This window comes from Canis lupus, chromosome 35, assembly GCF_048164855.1.
Source record: "Canis lupus baileyi chromosome 35, mCanLup2.hap1, whole genome shotgun sequence".
NCBI lineage: Eukaryota > Metazoa > Chordata > Mammalia > Carnivora > Canidae > Canis > Canis lupus.
This window is the reverse complement of record NC_132872.1, coordinates 13104979-13122087: the sequence shown is the minus strand read 5'-3', so window position 1 is coordinate 13122087 and position 17109 is coordinate 13104979. Positions and strand designations below refer to the sequence as shown.

Below are 17109 nucleotides of genomic sequence, written 5' to 3'. Positions count from 1 at the left end.
AAAAAAAAAAAAAAAAGAGAGAGAGACAAAACAAAGTTGCTAGTGTAAATTGAAGTCTATGGTGCTCACAGCAACAGCAAACCTCAACAATGGGAACCATGGCAACCACAAACTTCAAATGTACCAGAACTCCTGGCTACATTAACACAAATCTCTACACCAAAGGCCTATTTATCTCAGTTTCTATTGCCCTGCAAAATAAGCCTGGCTTTCAACAAATTGCAACAACAAAGGCATACCAAAGACAAGCAATAAACCCAGTTTAAAAAAAATAAATCTTTAGAACTAGACTCCTATATGACAGAGATGTTGTGACTACTAGAGAGGGAATTTTAATTTTTAAATAACTTATAATAATATTCAAGGCTCTAATAGGTAAGGTAGTTATTATTCAAGATCAGATATGTAATTTTAACAGAGATATGGAAACTATAATAAAGAGTCAAATGAAAACGCTACAAAATCAAAAACATGGTAACAGAAATGTTGAGAGTTCAGGGACACCTGGCTGGCTCAGCGGTTGAGCATCTGCCTTTGGCTCAGGGAGTGATCCTGGAGTCCGGGATTGAGTCCCACATCTGGCTCCTTGCAGGGAGCCTGCTTCTCCCTCTGCCTATGTCTCTGCCTCTCTCATGAATAAATACATAAAATCTTAAAAAAAAGAAAAAAAGAAATGAAGAGAGTTCAAAGGGCTCATCACTAGACTTGGTATAGCCAAGGAAAGAATCAGGTGACTTGAAGTTAAGTTAGTAGAAATTACACAAACTGAAAGGCAAAGAGAAAAAAGAATGAAAACCACAACAGAGCATCCAAGAGCTGTGGGATAGTATCAAACGGTGTAATGCAAGCATTACAATCTGCAATGCAAGCATTGCGACTGGAATCCCAGAAGGAGCAGAAGAATGAAACAGGTGAAATATTTAAAGAAATAAGGGGTAAACATATTCCAAAATTAGTAACAGTCACAAAGCCAAGTAGCTAAGACACTTAGAGACCACCAAGCAGGGGAAAAAAACAAAGAAATCACATTTGGGCAGATCATATTCAAACTGCTAAAAACCAAAAACAGAAAAAAATCTTGAAGGCAGCTGGTGGAAAAGAACCCACCTTACCTACTTTATAGACTAAATGTTTATACCCCCCTCTGGATTCATGTTGAAGTCCTAACAACCAGCATGGATCTATCTGGACACGGGGTCTGTGAGAAAGTAATTAAGGTAAAATGAGGTCCTAAAGGTGAGATTAGTATCCTTATAACTCACTAAAAGAGCTCATGTACTTCCTTTCTCACTAGGAAAGTTCACGGGAGGATACAGTGAGAAGGTGGCCATCTACAAGACCAGAAGAGAGCCTTCACCAGAAACCAACCATGCTGGTACCCCGATCTCAGATGTCCAGTCTACAGAACTGGCAACCTAAGTAAGTAGACTAAGACACCTATGATAAAGGAACAAAGATAAGAATTACAGCAAACCAGGTGACCAAAAAGACAAAAGAATGACATAGATGAAGTGTTGAAAGAAAAACTATCAACCCAGAATTCTATATCCAGTGAAAATACTTTCAAAAGTGTAGGAGAGGGACACCGGGGTGGCTTAGTCAGTTAAGCATCTTACTCTTGATTTTGGCTCAGGTCATGATCTCAGGGTCGTGAGATTGTGCCCCATGTCAGCTTCACACAGAGCATGAAGCCTGCTTAAGATTCTCATTCATATTCTCTCTCTCCACCCCTCCCCTGCTCATGTGCTCTCTTTTTTTTTTTTTTTTAAGATTTTATTTATTTATTCATGACAGACACACACAGAGAGAGGCAGAGACACAGGCAGAGGGAGAAGCAGGCCCCATGCAGGGAGCCTGACATGGGACTCCATCCCAGGTCTCCAGGATCACACTCCAGGCTGAAGGCGGCGCTAAACCACTGGGCCACCAGGGCTGCCCCGTGCTCTCTGTCTCTTAAAAAAAAAAGTGAAAGAGAAATAAAAACCTTCTCAGACAAATGAAAACTAAAGGAATTCACTACCAGTAGACCTATCCTATAAGAAATGTTAAAGGAGGTTTTTCAGGCAAAGGGAACATGATATAGGTTAAAATCTTAAATCTATACAAAGAAATAAGGAGCATCAGAAATGAAAAATGAAAAACTACAGCTTATTTTTAAGATTTATTTATTTGAGAGAGACTGAGTGTGAGAGGGGAGGGGAGGTTAGGGGGAGAAGGGCAGAGAGGGAGGAGGAGAGAGAGAATCTAAGAGTTGGGTGCTTAACTGACTGAGCTCATCAAGAGTTGGGTGCTTAACTGACTGAGCCACCCAGGTGCTCCTAGCTTATTTTTAATCACACTAAAATATAATTGTTTAAAGCAATACAGGTAAGAAGGTGTTGGGTATTTATAGTATATATAAAACTAAAAAATATGACATATATGATGGTAAAGATGAGAGATGGAATCTTCTCCCTGAGATCTGGAAGAAGGCAAAGATGTCTTCTTTCACTACTTCTATTCAGCTTTGCACTGGAATTCCTAGCTAGTTCAATAAGGCAAGAAAAATAAAAGGCAACAGATTGGAAAGAAAGAAATAAAACTGCCTTTATTGGCAGACAACTTATAGAAAATTCCAAAGAATCCACAAAAATAACTTCTTAGAACTAATAAGTGAGTTTAGCAAGGTTGCAGAATACAAGGTCAACATACAGAAAGGAATTGTTTCTATATATTAGCAATGAATAAATTGAATTTGAAATAAAGAAAACCCCACCACTGATAATAGCACCAAAAAAGAAGTACTTAGGTATAAATCTAACAAAACATAGTCATGAAAAACTATAAAACATTCATGAAACAAAGATCTAAATCAATGGAGAGATATTACCATGCTCATAGATTAGACTCAATGTTATTGTCAATTCTCCCAATTTGATCTATAGATTCAATATGATCCCAATCAAAATTTAAAGGTTTTTTTGTAGATGTTGACAAGATTAGTCTAAATCTTACATAAAAAGGCAAAGAAACCTGAAGAGCCAAATCACTCACAAGAGGAAAAATAAAGTGGAAGAATTCACACTGCCCAATTTCAAGATTTACTATAAAGGTACAACAGTCAAAGGCAAGTGGTATTGGCAAAGGAGTATACGTAACGAGCAACAGAACAAAGATCCAGAAACAGACCCGCACAAATATATTCAACTGATTTTCGACAAAGGTATAAAGGCATTTCAGTAGAGAAAAGATTGCTCTTCCAACAAATGATACTGAATCATCTGAATGTCTATATGCAAAAGAAATAAACTTCTTACAAACAATGGAAGGAGGTGGGGAAAAATAGAAGCTGACCTAAGTGATTAGAAAACCACACTAGAAACTGTATTAAAGCAAAAGAAACTACATAAATACTGTACTCCAGTTGGCAAATTTTCTCATGGCGGGTACAGTTCTGAAATTGCTTTACATGTATACTGGAATTGAACAAGTTAGGTAAATGGATGGTAAATTGTGGGAACCAGATCTTACACTGTCAAATAGGGGATTTACAGATAAGCAAGAAGGGAAGGGCTCTGATGCAGGATTAGAGCCAGAGATTTAGTATGATCTTGGGTTTAGCTTAATGTTTATTCAGATGGACAGATACAGAAATAATTATGGATAGGTGTGTACATGGTTTAGTATACATACGTAGATTACTTAGCTCTCTCTGCTGAGGTGCTAGAATTAATGACATCCCAGAAGCAATGAGTACCCTCACTGCCCAGATCTTGCTTTCCAAATACCATTTAGAACCACGCACCTTGGAGAAATGGCTGATTCCAACACACAGCAGTGAAAATACAAGATGAATAGCGTTGGAAAGTAAAATACCCACCAAAAGGATGAAGGCATGGCAGAGGGACACAGGAGCCAACATTAAAGAGCTCCCCATAGCCAAAGTGGGAATAATTTCAGACACATAATAAATAATACTTTTTTATAACTCAAAGTATGAAATAAATATACATGAGTCCACACTGATATAAATGATTGAATAGATAAACAAATGGAGAAGGAAAAAAAAATATTCCTCACAGAAGAATCCCTAATAGTATGTGTGGATATTCGACCCCTCAAGGAGACAGAACTTAATTTCCACTCCTCCCTACCTTGGGAGTAGACCAGACTTAATGAAATGCTTCCAAAGATGAGAGTATGAAAAGGGAAAAACAGTAACTTCACAGTGAAGAAACTTGTCAAACACTGCCTTATACAAGTCATCATAGTTAGCATCACCAGAGATGTCATCTTAATTTCATATATCCCTTGCTGTGATGAGATTAGAAGGGCCCCTCATCTAGGTAGCATTCTTAAAACAAAAACCATAACCCCAGAAGATTTATAAGAAAAACATCAAACCAAAAAAAAAAAAAATTCAAACCAACACAAATTGAGGAACATTCTACAAAATACCTTATCAGTACTCCTCTAAATTGCCAAGGCCATTAAAAAAACAAAACAAAACAAAAAACAGAGAAAGACTAAGTGCTATGGTTTGAATGTGTCCCCTCCCAAATTTGTATGTTTAAGTCCTAATGCCCAGTGTGGTGGTGTTAGGAAGTGAGGCCTTTGGAAAGTGCTTGGGTCTGAGGGTGGAGCCCTCACGAATGGGATCTGCTGTCATAAAACAGACCCTGTGAAGCTCCCTAGCTCCTCCTACCAAGTGAAGACAGAGAGAAGTCAGAAAAACTGGAAAAACTGGTGAAATCTAAATAAAGCCTGGTTTTCACAGTAATGTACTAACGTTGGTTTCTTAGTTTTGACGGATATACCATAGTAATATAATATTAAGGAGAAACTGAAACTGTGTGAGGGGTTTAGGAAAACTCTTAGTACTACATTTGCAACTTTTTTGTAAACCTAAGTAAACCAAAATAAAAAGTTTATTTTTAAAATAAGGAATATTAAGGAGGGCACTTGTTGAGATGAGTGTTGCATGTTGTATGAAAGTGATGAATCGCTAAATTCTACACTTGAAACTAACATTACACTGTATGTTAACTAACTGGAATTTACAGAAAAACTTGAAAAAAAATGACCTTCAACATATAAAGGTTTTGAAGAATTCTGGATGACAAGTGAAAACACTCATGACAGACTCTTAAATGAAAAAAGCAGACTAAAAACTACATACACTTCCACGCCAATTATCTATTAAGAGAGAGCTACTTAGAGAAAAATATACTTAGATATTTAGTTACCTCTTAGTGCTGAGCTCAGATTTTTTTCCATTTTTTTCTAGTTCTCAAATGTTCCACAATGAATAGTAATATAAGATATATTGACTTTGTATCATTGTGTCTAAATATTTTTAATTTTACATCATAATATTTAAGTTATGGGATATCAATGAGAAGGATAAACATCACTCAAGGACTTTATCTCCTCTTCTGGGGAAGGGGAGTTAGCACGTTTTTGGTTGTATGCAGGATAGTTGCATCATGTATTATGATCTTCTTGTCTTTATTTGGAGATTAAGTATGGTTTAAAGAGATGTGTATGGGTGCCAAATTGATAAAGGGTAGACTCGTGATGGTTAATTTTATGTGCCAACTAGAACGTGCGACAGGGTGCCTAGATTAAACATGTAGGGGTGTGTTGGTGAATGTGTTTTGGGATGAGATTAGCATTTGAATCCACGAACTCTGTTAGACTGCCTTCCCAAATGTGGGTGGGCATCATCCAATCCCTTGAGGGCTAAACAGGACCCAAAAGACAAAAGGAGAAATGTACTCCTTTTTTAATTCCTGACTGCCTGCTTGAGCTGGGCCATTGGTCTCCTGACCTTAAACTAGAGTTTATACTATCAATTCAGACTAGGACTGGAATTACATTGCTGGCTTTCCTGGGTCTCCGGTATGCAGAGGCAGACAGTGGGACTTCTCAGCCTGTATAATCATTTGAGCCAATTCTTCATAACAAATCCCTTCTTATACATACATCTTATTGCTTCTATTTCTCTGTAGAATCCTAATACAATTCCCAATTTGAAGCTCTTTTCTATGAAAATATTCCCCCAATCTTTATAGGTCTTGCCTTACATGGCTCTCTTGATCTCCTTTGGTGTTTTTAAAGATTTTTTTTTTTTTTAAGATTTATTTATTTACTTATGATAGACAGAGAGAAAGGCAGAGACACAGGCAGAGGGAGAAGCAGGCTCCATGCAGGGCGCCTGACGTGGGACTTGATCCCAGGTCTCCAGGATCACACCTCGGGTTGAAGTTGGCACTAAACTGCTGGGCCGCCGGGGCTGCCCCTTTGGTGTTTTTTTTTTTTTTTTTTTAATTTTTATTTATTTATGATAGTCACAGAGAGAGAGAGAGAGAGGCAGAGACACAGGCAGAGGGAGAAGCAGGCTCCATGCACCGGGAGCCTGATGTGGGATTCGATCCTGGGTCTCCAGGATCACGCCCTGGGCCAAAGGCAGGCGCCAAACCGCTGCGCCACCCAGGGATCCCTCCTTTGGTGTTTTTTAAGTAGGCTTCATGCCCAGCATGGAGCCCAAAACAAGCCTTGAACTCATGACCCTGAGATCAAGACGTGAACTGAGATCAAGAGTTGAACCCATAACCGACTGAACCACCCAGGTGCCTCTTCTTTGGTCTTTGAGGCACAAGACAACATATGCTGTACTATATATTGTCTGACACTGTGCATTTTTAGGCCTTATCTTTCCAACTAGAACTTAATAATCTTGAAAGTAAGGGTTTTATCTCTTATTTCTTCTGGGTGTATTTTCTTCCATTTGTTCATTCATTTACTTGCTTATTCTGCAAGTTTGCTGAGTTCCTACTATATGCCAGGGACACTGCTAATCAATACAATAATGAGCAACACCAGACTGCTCCCTTTATCTTCCAGGAGATTCTAGTTTAGTTGGGGATGCTGAAATCAATAAGACAATCACAAAACATATGCAGAATTATAAGCCCTGGTAATGCTGTGAGGAAATCTATTTCAGAGTCAATATGGGGAACTTAATCTAACCTTGGTTGGAGAAGAGTATAAAAGGCAAGAAAAGCTAATCTGAGAGAAGATTTCAAATCTTCAAAAAGCTTCGATCTGAAGAATGAGCACCTTAGTTTTTCACTAAGGTGTGGAAAAAGGGTGGAGGTGCGAGAAATATGTTCTGGAGGGAAGTTGGGGGATGGAGAAGGTGCACAGGGCCACGGTATTGCACACAGTAGGCTTTAAGAGACAGGTGATTGGCCAGACTCTACGAACCATTTTCTGTAGTCTCTTCTCTTCTCGTTTTTTCTTAAGCTGAGCCTCCTTTTCTTCTGCTTCCCTCTTCTGACGCTCCTCTTCTTGGGCCTTTAACTGGGCCTGGTCAAGATTAGGGTCAGTAAAAAACAAGAACACTATGTTTGTATGGAAATAAGATTTTTTTATATTGAGGAAAGTCAAGTATCTACCAAGAGTGCCCACCCTGTCTCTGAAAGAAGCCTATACTTCGTGATAAAAGTAGAAACTCCAACCAACAGGTGGTCAGTTGTGTAACTTAAAAGTTTCTCCAAAAGAATCCTCTTCTACTTGTGAAGGTGATATTAAGAAAAGAACATTAATTTCTCATCAAAAAATACTTTTTTAGTTCTTTTCACCTGTGAAATAGTAAGTCCAAACTCCAAACAGCATAGGAAAATTTTTTTCTTTCATTTCACACAGAAAAACCCCCCCAAACTATGGGAACTATTTATTTTTTTCTTAATAGATACAAAATTTATTTTTGATAGTCTAGGTCAAAACTGTCTAAGAACTACTCACCTTTGCAACTTACCACGTTGGACATCTAAACCTAAATGAGTAAATCTTCCCAACTGTTGGCTCCCATCAAGTTTCATAACATATCCTTCCTGCTAAACTAATGGAGTCATTGTTTTCTCCCTTTCTTTTCCTAAAATCTTCGGAGTTCAGGCCAATGGATAAAAAGCTATTACCAAAGTTGATCTAGCTCCATTGTCTCAAGACACTTAAACAAGCTAGGCTTCATTTTTTTTCTTTTTCTTTTTCTTTTTTTTTTTTTTTTTAAGAGGGAGGTAGGGATGCAGAAGGAGGAAAAGAGAGAGAATCTTAAGCAGGCTCCATGCCCAGCACGGAGCCTAATGCGGGGCTCTTGATCTCACCACCCTGAGATCATGCCTTGAGCCCAAAATCAAGAATTGGGCACTTAACCAACTGAGCCACCCAGGTACTTCTAGGCTTCATTTCTTTTTTAAATAAAGACCTATACAAATCCTTTTTCTTGCCTCAGGTTTCATTCTTGATTTACCAATTTCTCCTCTTCTTGTTTTTTCTTCTTCTCTGCCAAGATCCGCCTACGTTCAGCTCGCTGAACTGCTCTCTCTTCCATGGCTAGAAAATAGTAACAGAGTTCCAATATCAAAAATATAAGGAACACTGCAAGAGAAATGTCTCCAGATTTTATAGCAGAGTTTAGTGTTATTGCTAGGGTTTTCTTGCAAATTGAGGGTTCACAATTTCAAAAACATTTTTTTTACTTGTTTATAAATATATAAATATAAAATGTCTATTTTAAAAATATTAGTTGTAGTTGTATTTGTAAATATATAAGTATATATATGTTATTTATATACCCCCTACAGGTTAAAGACCTACGATCCTATCCTCAGTAATGATGAATAATTTGAAAATTATGTTTTTTACTTTTCTATTAGAATAATTTACTGGTTTATTTATTTTTTAAATTTTAAATATTTCTCAAGCAGTTTTTTTTTTTTTTTAAGATTTTATTTATTTATTCATAGAGACAGAGAGAGAGAGGCAGAGACACAGGCAGAGGGAGAAGCAGGCACCATACAGAGAGCCCGATGTGGGACTCGATTCCGGGTCTCCAGGATCACGCCCTGGGCTGCAGGCGGCGCTAAACCGCTGCGCCACCAGGGCTGCCCCTAATTTACTGGTTTAAATAACACAATGTGCCTTGATACTTTTATTACTGAAACCCAGAAACCAGAATTTTAATTTGATAATTTCTTTAATGAATGGAGAAAACTTTATTATAGCTAACAAATACTTTGACAATACAATCAATCCTCAAATCTCACTGAGTCTGCTATTTTTCCCTGAGTCATTATACTTATGTCTGTATGTGTAACAACAACAACAACAACGAACTAAAGTTTAGGGTCACGATGAATACATTAAAATCTAGTTTTAAGGCCTGGATAGATATCCAGATGGGCAGGAAATGGAATTGTACTAGGCATTTGGAGAACTGGCATCTGAACGAATTCAAGTGTCAGACTCCTGTTCTTGACAGTCTATTAAATATCGATCCAAAAGCAGCAAATGTGCAAGATGGTCTGATAATATGACTGTGTCATCAGTCGGGGCTTTTACAGGAAGAGCGACACGGGTAGGAGGAGTAGCAAGTTCTGCTCACCTAAGTCAGCCAACAGTTATTGCTTTTGCTTCTTTGTGCCATATTATAAGAAGAAAATTTAAGTTCAAGTTTCAAGAATTAATAAACAAAAAACTCACAAGGCTATTTCTTACAGATATTAAGTGCTGCATCGCTAGAAAAAGAAGTGTGGGGGTGCCAGAGATGGAGGCAGTGAGGCTGTCTTTAAAGAGGCAGAAATAAACTAGAGGATTAAAGTGAGAACCCTGAGAAACAGAGTCTCTGGTAATAAGTGCATTCCCCATCTTTTCTAGAGCTAATCATTAAAGACCACTTGAAAAGTGGCCTGGAGTTCTAAAATATGATTAACTCGTTGAGCAAACAATTTTTTAAAAATAGTCTCACTGGAACTGGGCATTTCCTGATCATTCTCAGTGGTAGACAAAGATGGCATAAACTGCTATCCTGGCAGAGAGTCAACGCAGAGACTGCTAATTTCTTCATTAAAAGGAATGGACTTTGGGCATAGTGTGCTTCGGCTGACGTCACTTCTTGTTAGGGCAGCAATCTGGCCAAAGGTGAAAAATCAGATTTACAACCACAATATAATTGCCAACATGCCTACCTCTACACAAACAAATGTACAGTGCCTGACGACGTATAAAGTAAAAACAATTAGCAGACTCACTAGGTAGCAAATGCTTTTCTTCTCATAATATTGTCTGGTTTAGATAATGATTTCTACATGCATCAAGAATGTTATTAGATTAAAATGTCTGGTTTGCAGATTTCATTACTAAAAGCATATCATCAAGGTACAACGCATAAAAGGATGTGGATTGCTATAAATGGAATAATATTTTAAGGTTATCAGAATATAATCATAGATCATTATCAATTTTGTCCTTACCAGCTACTCAGGAGTTTTCTCATTTGTGTAACTGTCCCATTTTTTTCCCCATAATCTAAACCTCAAATTACAGGATAATGATATACCCTTCAGCTATCTATCTATCTATCTATCTATCTATCTATTTATGGTGTTATTTGGGAAGGCCAAAACGTTTGGCAGAAGAGGCAGGAAAAAATGCATGGAACTCTGGTGCAATGCACTCCTCACATGTCTAGCCATCTTTGACCAGGATCTGCCAAGTCTCAAAACCTGAGTTGCCAGGATACAGTCCCAGCACATCCTGTTTCAGGAAGGAGGATAACCACTACCAGACCACCACCAAGTCCGCCCTGCCTTTCAGTATGGGATGGGGTGCCATCAGCTGCCTTGGAATCCTTCTGGGTCCAGAGAGAGAATTCTGGGAGTCATTTCCTCTATGGTTGGTCCCAGGGGAAGCAACGGGTGAACTGGGGGTAAAAGAAAAAAAAAAAATTTAAAGGAAAAGAATTCAGACAAATAACCAGCTTTCTCTGAAGTTCTCGAGCCTGAGGAACTCAAAGCATTTCACAAAATTTAATTAGTTTTTACTCTCAGCTATGTATCAAACCCACTCAATAAATTGGTGTCATGTGGAGGTGGAAAGGTTGAGTTACTGGCCTGAGTCTGCAGTGAGTCGGAGGCTGTGACTCCCTTCCCGGTGCTTCAAATCAGTAGGGATCTATCACCCACTTCTTATCCTACCGTTTATCCCAGGTACTGAGTAGGTCTCAAACACGTCTGAAACCATCGTTAAGCGGCTTCTGAGAAATTTGGACTTGGTCCAGCCTCAAAGATGTTTACTTTCATCCAGAACAACTACAAATGTAAGCTAGGTAATTAGCCAGCCCAGGGGCTGCTCCATCTGCACCTGATACTGTACAACCTGGCTTCTCAGAACTAAACGTAATCGGAAACCTTGAGGTAGAGCAAGTAAGCATTTTTCTCTTTAACTGGTCTAGTGACAGAGCTCCTCCCTAAGGGAGCGCCACACACGTGCTAACTGTGCAACTCAGAGGCAGCCGGTGCCTCAGATACTATTAGTACCCGTCACCCACCAGTCACAAAGCAGGGGGGCCTCTTTGTTTGGAAAGTACACAACAAAAGAAAGGGAGAGATCGTGGAGGCCTGGAAGTTGGGCAACAGTTCAGGGGCCTCTCGACCACAACGTGAACAACCCCAAATCCTGAGTCCAAAGAATGTTCTGACATTAGTGGACATACTTTGGAAGCACCTGCCGGGTTCTCGGGGGTCCCTTCCCTCGGGGGTTTGTCAGCGGGCAGCTCTGCGCTTCCGTGGCGGCCGCGGCCCGCTCTGCTGCCCACCGGGCCTCCGCCAGCCGCCGGCTTTCCTTCAGCTCCAGGATGGTTTTCTGCTGCTCCTGAAGCTGCTGCTTCTGCTTTTCGATCAACTGTTGCTGGAAGACGTGGCGGTTGTGGAGGTGACCCCTGCGGATGGATTCTGCTTTCCGGCTCGTGGTTCTGAGCTGCTTGTAGGCGCCAGGCTGCTGGGGGGGCTCGACCCCCGGGGTCTCGGGGCGCTTATCGTCACGTGTGTTCGGAGGGACATGCTGGAGGGGAACCTGCAAGTGGCTCTTCGTTGCTGTCCCCGGGTGGGGGCTGGGGTCGCAATCTCGGCTCCCCGAGGGAGGCCCCGCAGGCACCTGAGAGAGAGGAGCAGGTTACGCTCAGCTACTTAAAGGACGGTGTTGGCGACATCTCGCCTCCTCTCCTCAGCCTTGTTTGGCCCAGTGGCACAGCCGCCCTGGGCTCCCCGCCGGGCTACGGCAGAGGCTCGCAGCTAGCTCTGGGGGTTCTCCTCAGGAGGTGCACTGCTGTTCACCACGGCAACCGCTTGGCTGAGTGGCTGCAGCGCAGACCATTGCCATGGGCCAGGACCTTTGCAGGAGGAAAGCTGTGCTCCTAGAAATTTCTAATTTGGAGATGCCTGAGTGGCGGCTCAGTGGTTGACCGGCTGCCTTCATCGTGATCCCAGGGTCCTGGGATCGAGTCCCGCATTGGGCTCCCTGTGGGGAGCCTGCTTCTCCCTCTAGGTCTTCCTCTCTGTGTCTCTCGTGAATAAATAAAATCTTAAAAAAAAAGAAATTTCTAATTTGGATAGTTCAATTTGTGAATGAGGCAGGATTACCTCAGTTTTATATTACAGGAATTCTAATCTACACGAATTAACTCTGAATTTTGTGGCGAAGGATATATTCTCCCTCAAGAATGTTTGAGAACTGGGCAGCCCCGGTGGCCCAGCGGTTTAGTGCCGCCTTCAGCCCAGGGTGTGATCCTGGAGGCCCGGGATCGAGTCCCACATCAGGCTCCCTGCATGGAGCCTGTTTCTCTCCCTCTCCCTCTGCCTGTGTCTCTCCCTCCCTCGCTCTCTCTCATGAATAAATAAAATCTTAAAAAAAAAAAATTAAAAAAAAAGAACGTTTGAAAACTAACAAATATCTTTACAAATCAGTAATAGCTCTATTCTCTCCATGCCTCTCTTGCCACTAATAAATTAATCACAGGATATGTACAGATGTGTGTATGTACTTATTCACTCACTCAACTCATTCATTCATTCCTTCCTTCTCAGGATCACAGCCTGGATTAAAGCTTACAGGTCTCCAGACTATTCCCCGACTATCTGGGCAAATATCTGCTTACACAAGAATATTATCAATAATATTATATTTTAGTATATGGCTTAATAGTTTTCAAAGTTTTTTTTTTTTTTTTTAAGATTTTATTCATTTATTCATAAAAGACACAGAGAGAGAGAGAGAGGTAGAGACACAGGCAGAGGGAGATGCAGGCCTCACGCAAGGAGCCTGATGCAGGACTCAATCCCGGGACTCCAGGATCACGCCCTGGGCCAAAGGCAGGTGCTAAACCACTGAACCACCGAGGGATTCCCTCAAAGCTTTATCATGTAACAGATCTCACTTAACAGACTGAGGTATCAGACTCAATTTTAAGTTCTATATAGAGGGGGAGGAAACAGAATCCTTAATTGGAAAAACTTATCCTGGCCAAAATAATGCAACTTAAAATGTCTCTCCTAGAATGGTTTGACTGTATGGCCTAAGGTCTGATCAAGCCAATGAACTATTTATCTTAGAAGTTTCTTGTTCTAAGAGAGTACCATACTAAGGTACTCAAAAATACTTTTCATGGTGATAGAAATAGTTCCTATAGACTCAGCTGAAGTGAAAAATGTGATATATGGGAACTCTGACGTGCTAAAGACTAAAAAATAACCTTCTATTTCAGAAATGTCAATGGACATTTATTCATGAGAACACCCGCTTAAGTAATTTAGCATCAAGCAGGGTCTATGTTTTAGGCCCTTTTAAACTTTGTGATAATGATACGTTATTAACTCAGCAAGACTGTAAAAGCCTTGAGTATAGCCAAAAGATTTCTTTTGGATCACGGTAACTTTTCAAGATGAAAATAAGAGAATGAAAGGAAGCTTAATGGTACAGATTGTACTTAGCAGAACAGGACGGAACAGCTTGGCATAATTAGCAAAAGTAATCTATTAGCTAACTGATAATTTTGAAAAATTCCACAGTATAACGTATGCATTGGTGGTACATGAGCCCCAAAACTGTATAATTAGTGGCCATCTAACTAAAGATACCATATTTTATTTGTTCATATTATATTTATACTCTGGAAAAAGAGTTTATCTAATAACCTAGAGAGTCTATTATATACCCTTTTACTTTCACTGGTTCTATTTTTTATAATATCCTTTTTTAATAAAATCCTTTTCAGAGTTCTTAATTTCAGAGATTTAAAGGCTTTTATTTCTTGAGTCATATATGTATATATATGTAAATATATACACACACTATATATATGCTTATATATATAAACACACACTATATATACACACAGTAATTTTTCTGTTTTCTGCAAGTAAAAAATACTTTGTTGACTTTTTTTCAAATTTACAGATAACAACAGTTTAACTTTGTAAAGTAAAAAGTTCAGACAGCTATTTCCTAAGATAAAAGACTCTTGGGTCTTAATGGAAACAAAATTATATGACATAAAGGTAGATAAAGTGCCTAGAGGAAGGGACTAAAATGTTACATAAGTCCCAATAAACATCATGATACCCTCTGCAGAGAGACTAGGCCCGAATTAAAACCAGCCTACTTGCTGGCAGTAATCAAGGTAAAAAGCAAGATTGCAGTCCTTCTGGTGCCCATTTTAATTTTACATGTCTAAGTTAAGTACTCAATAGCATTATGTGGTGGGGTCTGGGGTGAAGGTGAGAGGGTAGAGGATCTTCCCCAAAGGGTTTTTCAAATATGACAGTGTAATTATGAAAGAAAAAACTGATAGATTCACTTTATAACAACTCTGTATAGTATCAAACCCCAAAACTTATCCAAAAGGGCAAATAAAAAAAAATTTGCAAAATATATAGTAATGTAAGCATCAGTAGTCTTAAAAATATAAAGAGCTCCTATAAATAAGAAAAAGATATATAATCAAATAGAAAAATGTATAAGGGCATGAAGAGACAAATCATTAAATATCTTTCTAGAAATAAACCATTTTCACATACATATATATATGTAAATGGCCATTATAAAAAATGTTTAGGGATGCCTGGGTGGCTCAGTGGTTGAGCGTCTGCCTTGGCCCAGGGCATGATCCTGGAGTCCCGGGATCGAGTCCCACATCGGGCTCCCTTTATGGAGCCTGCTTCTCTCTCTGCCTGTGTCTCTGCCTTTCTCTCTCTCTCTGTCTCTCATGAATAAATAAAATCTTTAAAAAAAAATGTTTAACTTCACTAATTAAAAAATGCAAATGCTGAAGCAATAAGATGATGAAAATATTTTACCATCAACTTAGCAAAAATGAAAAATGTGTTACCAGGCAGGAAGATAGGCATTTTTTTGGCATAACCTTTCTGGAGGGCCAATTTGGTATTATTCTTTAAAATGTGCATTCTATTTTTAGGTATTTATCCTAAGGAAAGCATTTAAGTAAAGTGGATGTGTGCAAAGATTTCTTTATAAGGATGATCACTGAAGCATTGTTTGCAATAGTGACAAACTGGAAACTTAAATGTCTAGCAATACAGAAAAAGATAAGTAGATTCTAGCCTATGGCTCATGATAGAATATCCTATAGCCATTACAAAATGATGTCACAGGATGGTAGTCCTTAATCAAAGGGTATTCATCAGGTTCACCCGTGAAACTTAAAAAAAAAAAAAAAAAAAAAAAATACAGGCGCCCCACAACGAGAAATTTTGATTTAGCAGGTCTGATCTGTGGTTTACTGTCAGCTGAGAACTAACCTTGCAGAAGTTTAGTGATATAGAAAATTCTCAGGTTATATTGTAAAATTGCAATTTTTTTTCAAAAAACATGATAGTTACATTATTAAGAAAAAATGGCCTTAGTTTTTCTGTATTATGTATTATGAAAAAGCAGATACCCTCAATAGCTTGACTAAAGAAAGTTTAAAAGCTAAATAAAATATTAAAGAGAAAAATTTGCATATGCCTGAATAGAGAAAAGACTATACAGCTATTCAACATATTACTAGTGGTTATTTCCAGATGATAGAATTATAAGCTACTTTGCTTTTTCCTCTGTCATTTTCTCCTATCAAATTACCAGAATTAACACAAATGATTTTTCTTATTAGAAAAATAAAAACTTAAAAATTCCCCGTGTGTGTGTGTGTGTATGTGTGTATCACAAGCTCATTTAGACAGGAAATGTCTGGTGATCAAGTTAGAGGAGTTAAAGAGTTATAAACAATGCTTTATATAACTGTTCCTGAAGGAGTCTTTCACTTAGTTGTTTTAAGTTCCTTCTCTATATTATGTCTCTCCAAGTCTCAAGAATACCAAAGTTCATATATGCTATACAAAAAGATTTGGGGGATGCCTTGGGTGGCTCAATGGTTGAGCGTCTGCCTTCAGCTCAGGGCATGATCCCAGGGTCCTGGGATCGAGTCCTGCGTTGGGGTCCCTGCAGGGAGTCTGCTCCTCCCTCTGCCTATGTCTCTATCTCTGTGTGTCTCTCATGAATAAATAAAATCTTAAAAAAAAAAAAAAAGAATTGGTTCAAGAAAATAAACACTGACTTAAAGATAACCTCTGTGTACCGCAAACAGCTCACATCTTCTAAATAGTCCAGGCAAGGCAATCTGACAATGGCTAATATAACCCAGGCCATACCAGTGCAGAGCTCAAATGCCAGTGTTTAATAAGCAGAAGACCAAGCAAAGGAAAAACAACGTACCCCTCCATTTCCTCTAAGTGGATTCACCATAGTTGCTGCCTCCTCAAGTAGAACGATGCCTGATGACCCATTTGTGCTGAGTTTCCCTAGTGATGCTGCCTCCAGCAGCTCATTCATTTTCTTCCTAGTTTCCTCTTTTGTCAGGGCCAGCTCTCTCTTTAGGATTTCCGTGCGGTGCCAATGCTGCCATTCTGTAAAGTGCTGTCGGAGAACTTGTTTCCGGTTATACTCAGTGGCCAGTTGTTGTTTTCTAAGCAACAGAGTATTTCCATTAAAAAGATGAAGCCATTTACAGCTTGTTAGCTGATAACATATAAACGAAACACAAGTCTAAAAGAGTCCCCGAAATGTTCCATCTTAGATCCAGCATATCCTTTTATTTAAGCTAAATGGAATTGCTTTATCAAATCCCCTGGTGCAAAAGGTCTGCTTGTAGAGGACGTTGGCACCTTAAGAGATTATCTCAGAATTAAGAGTTCTATCACGTCACAGAGCATATTACATTTTTAAAAATTACCA

General features: G+C 39.1%; 1 protein-coding gene across 4 annotated transcripts in view; it reads right to left on the bottom strand.

The window, feature by feature from the left end:
- The window catches only part of CCDC191 (coiled-coil domain containing 191), an 88640-nt gene that overhangs the window by 29339 nt on the left and 42192 nt on the right, over positions 1-17109 (bottom strand). For all 4 annotated transcript variants that reach the window (XM_072811667.1, XM_072811668.1, XM_072811670.1 and 1 more), the window contains 5 exons: positions 16591-16840; positions 11537-11976; positions 10632-10744; positions 8294-8376; positions 7249-7350 (listed from right to left, as the gene is read on the bottom strand). In XM_072811667.1, the coding sequence (XP_072667768.1) occupies positions 7249-7350; positions 8294-8376; positions 10632-10744; positions 11537-11976; positions 16591-16840 (988 nt within the window). The remainder of the gene's footprint in view (positions 1-7248; positions 7351-8293; positions 8377-10631; positions 10745-11536; positions 11977-16590; positions 16841-17109) is intronic.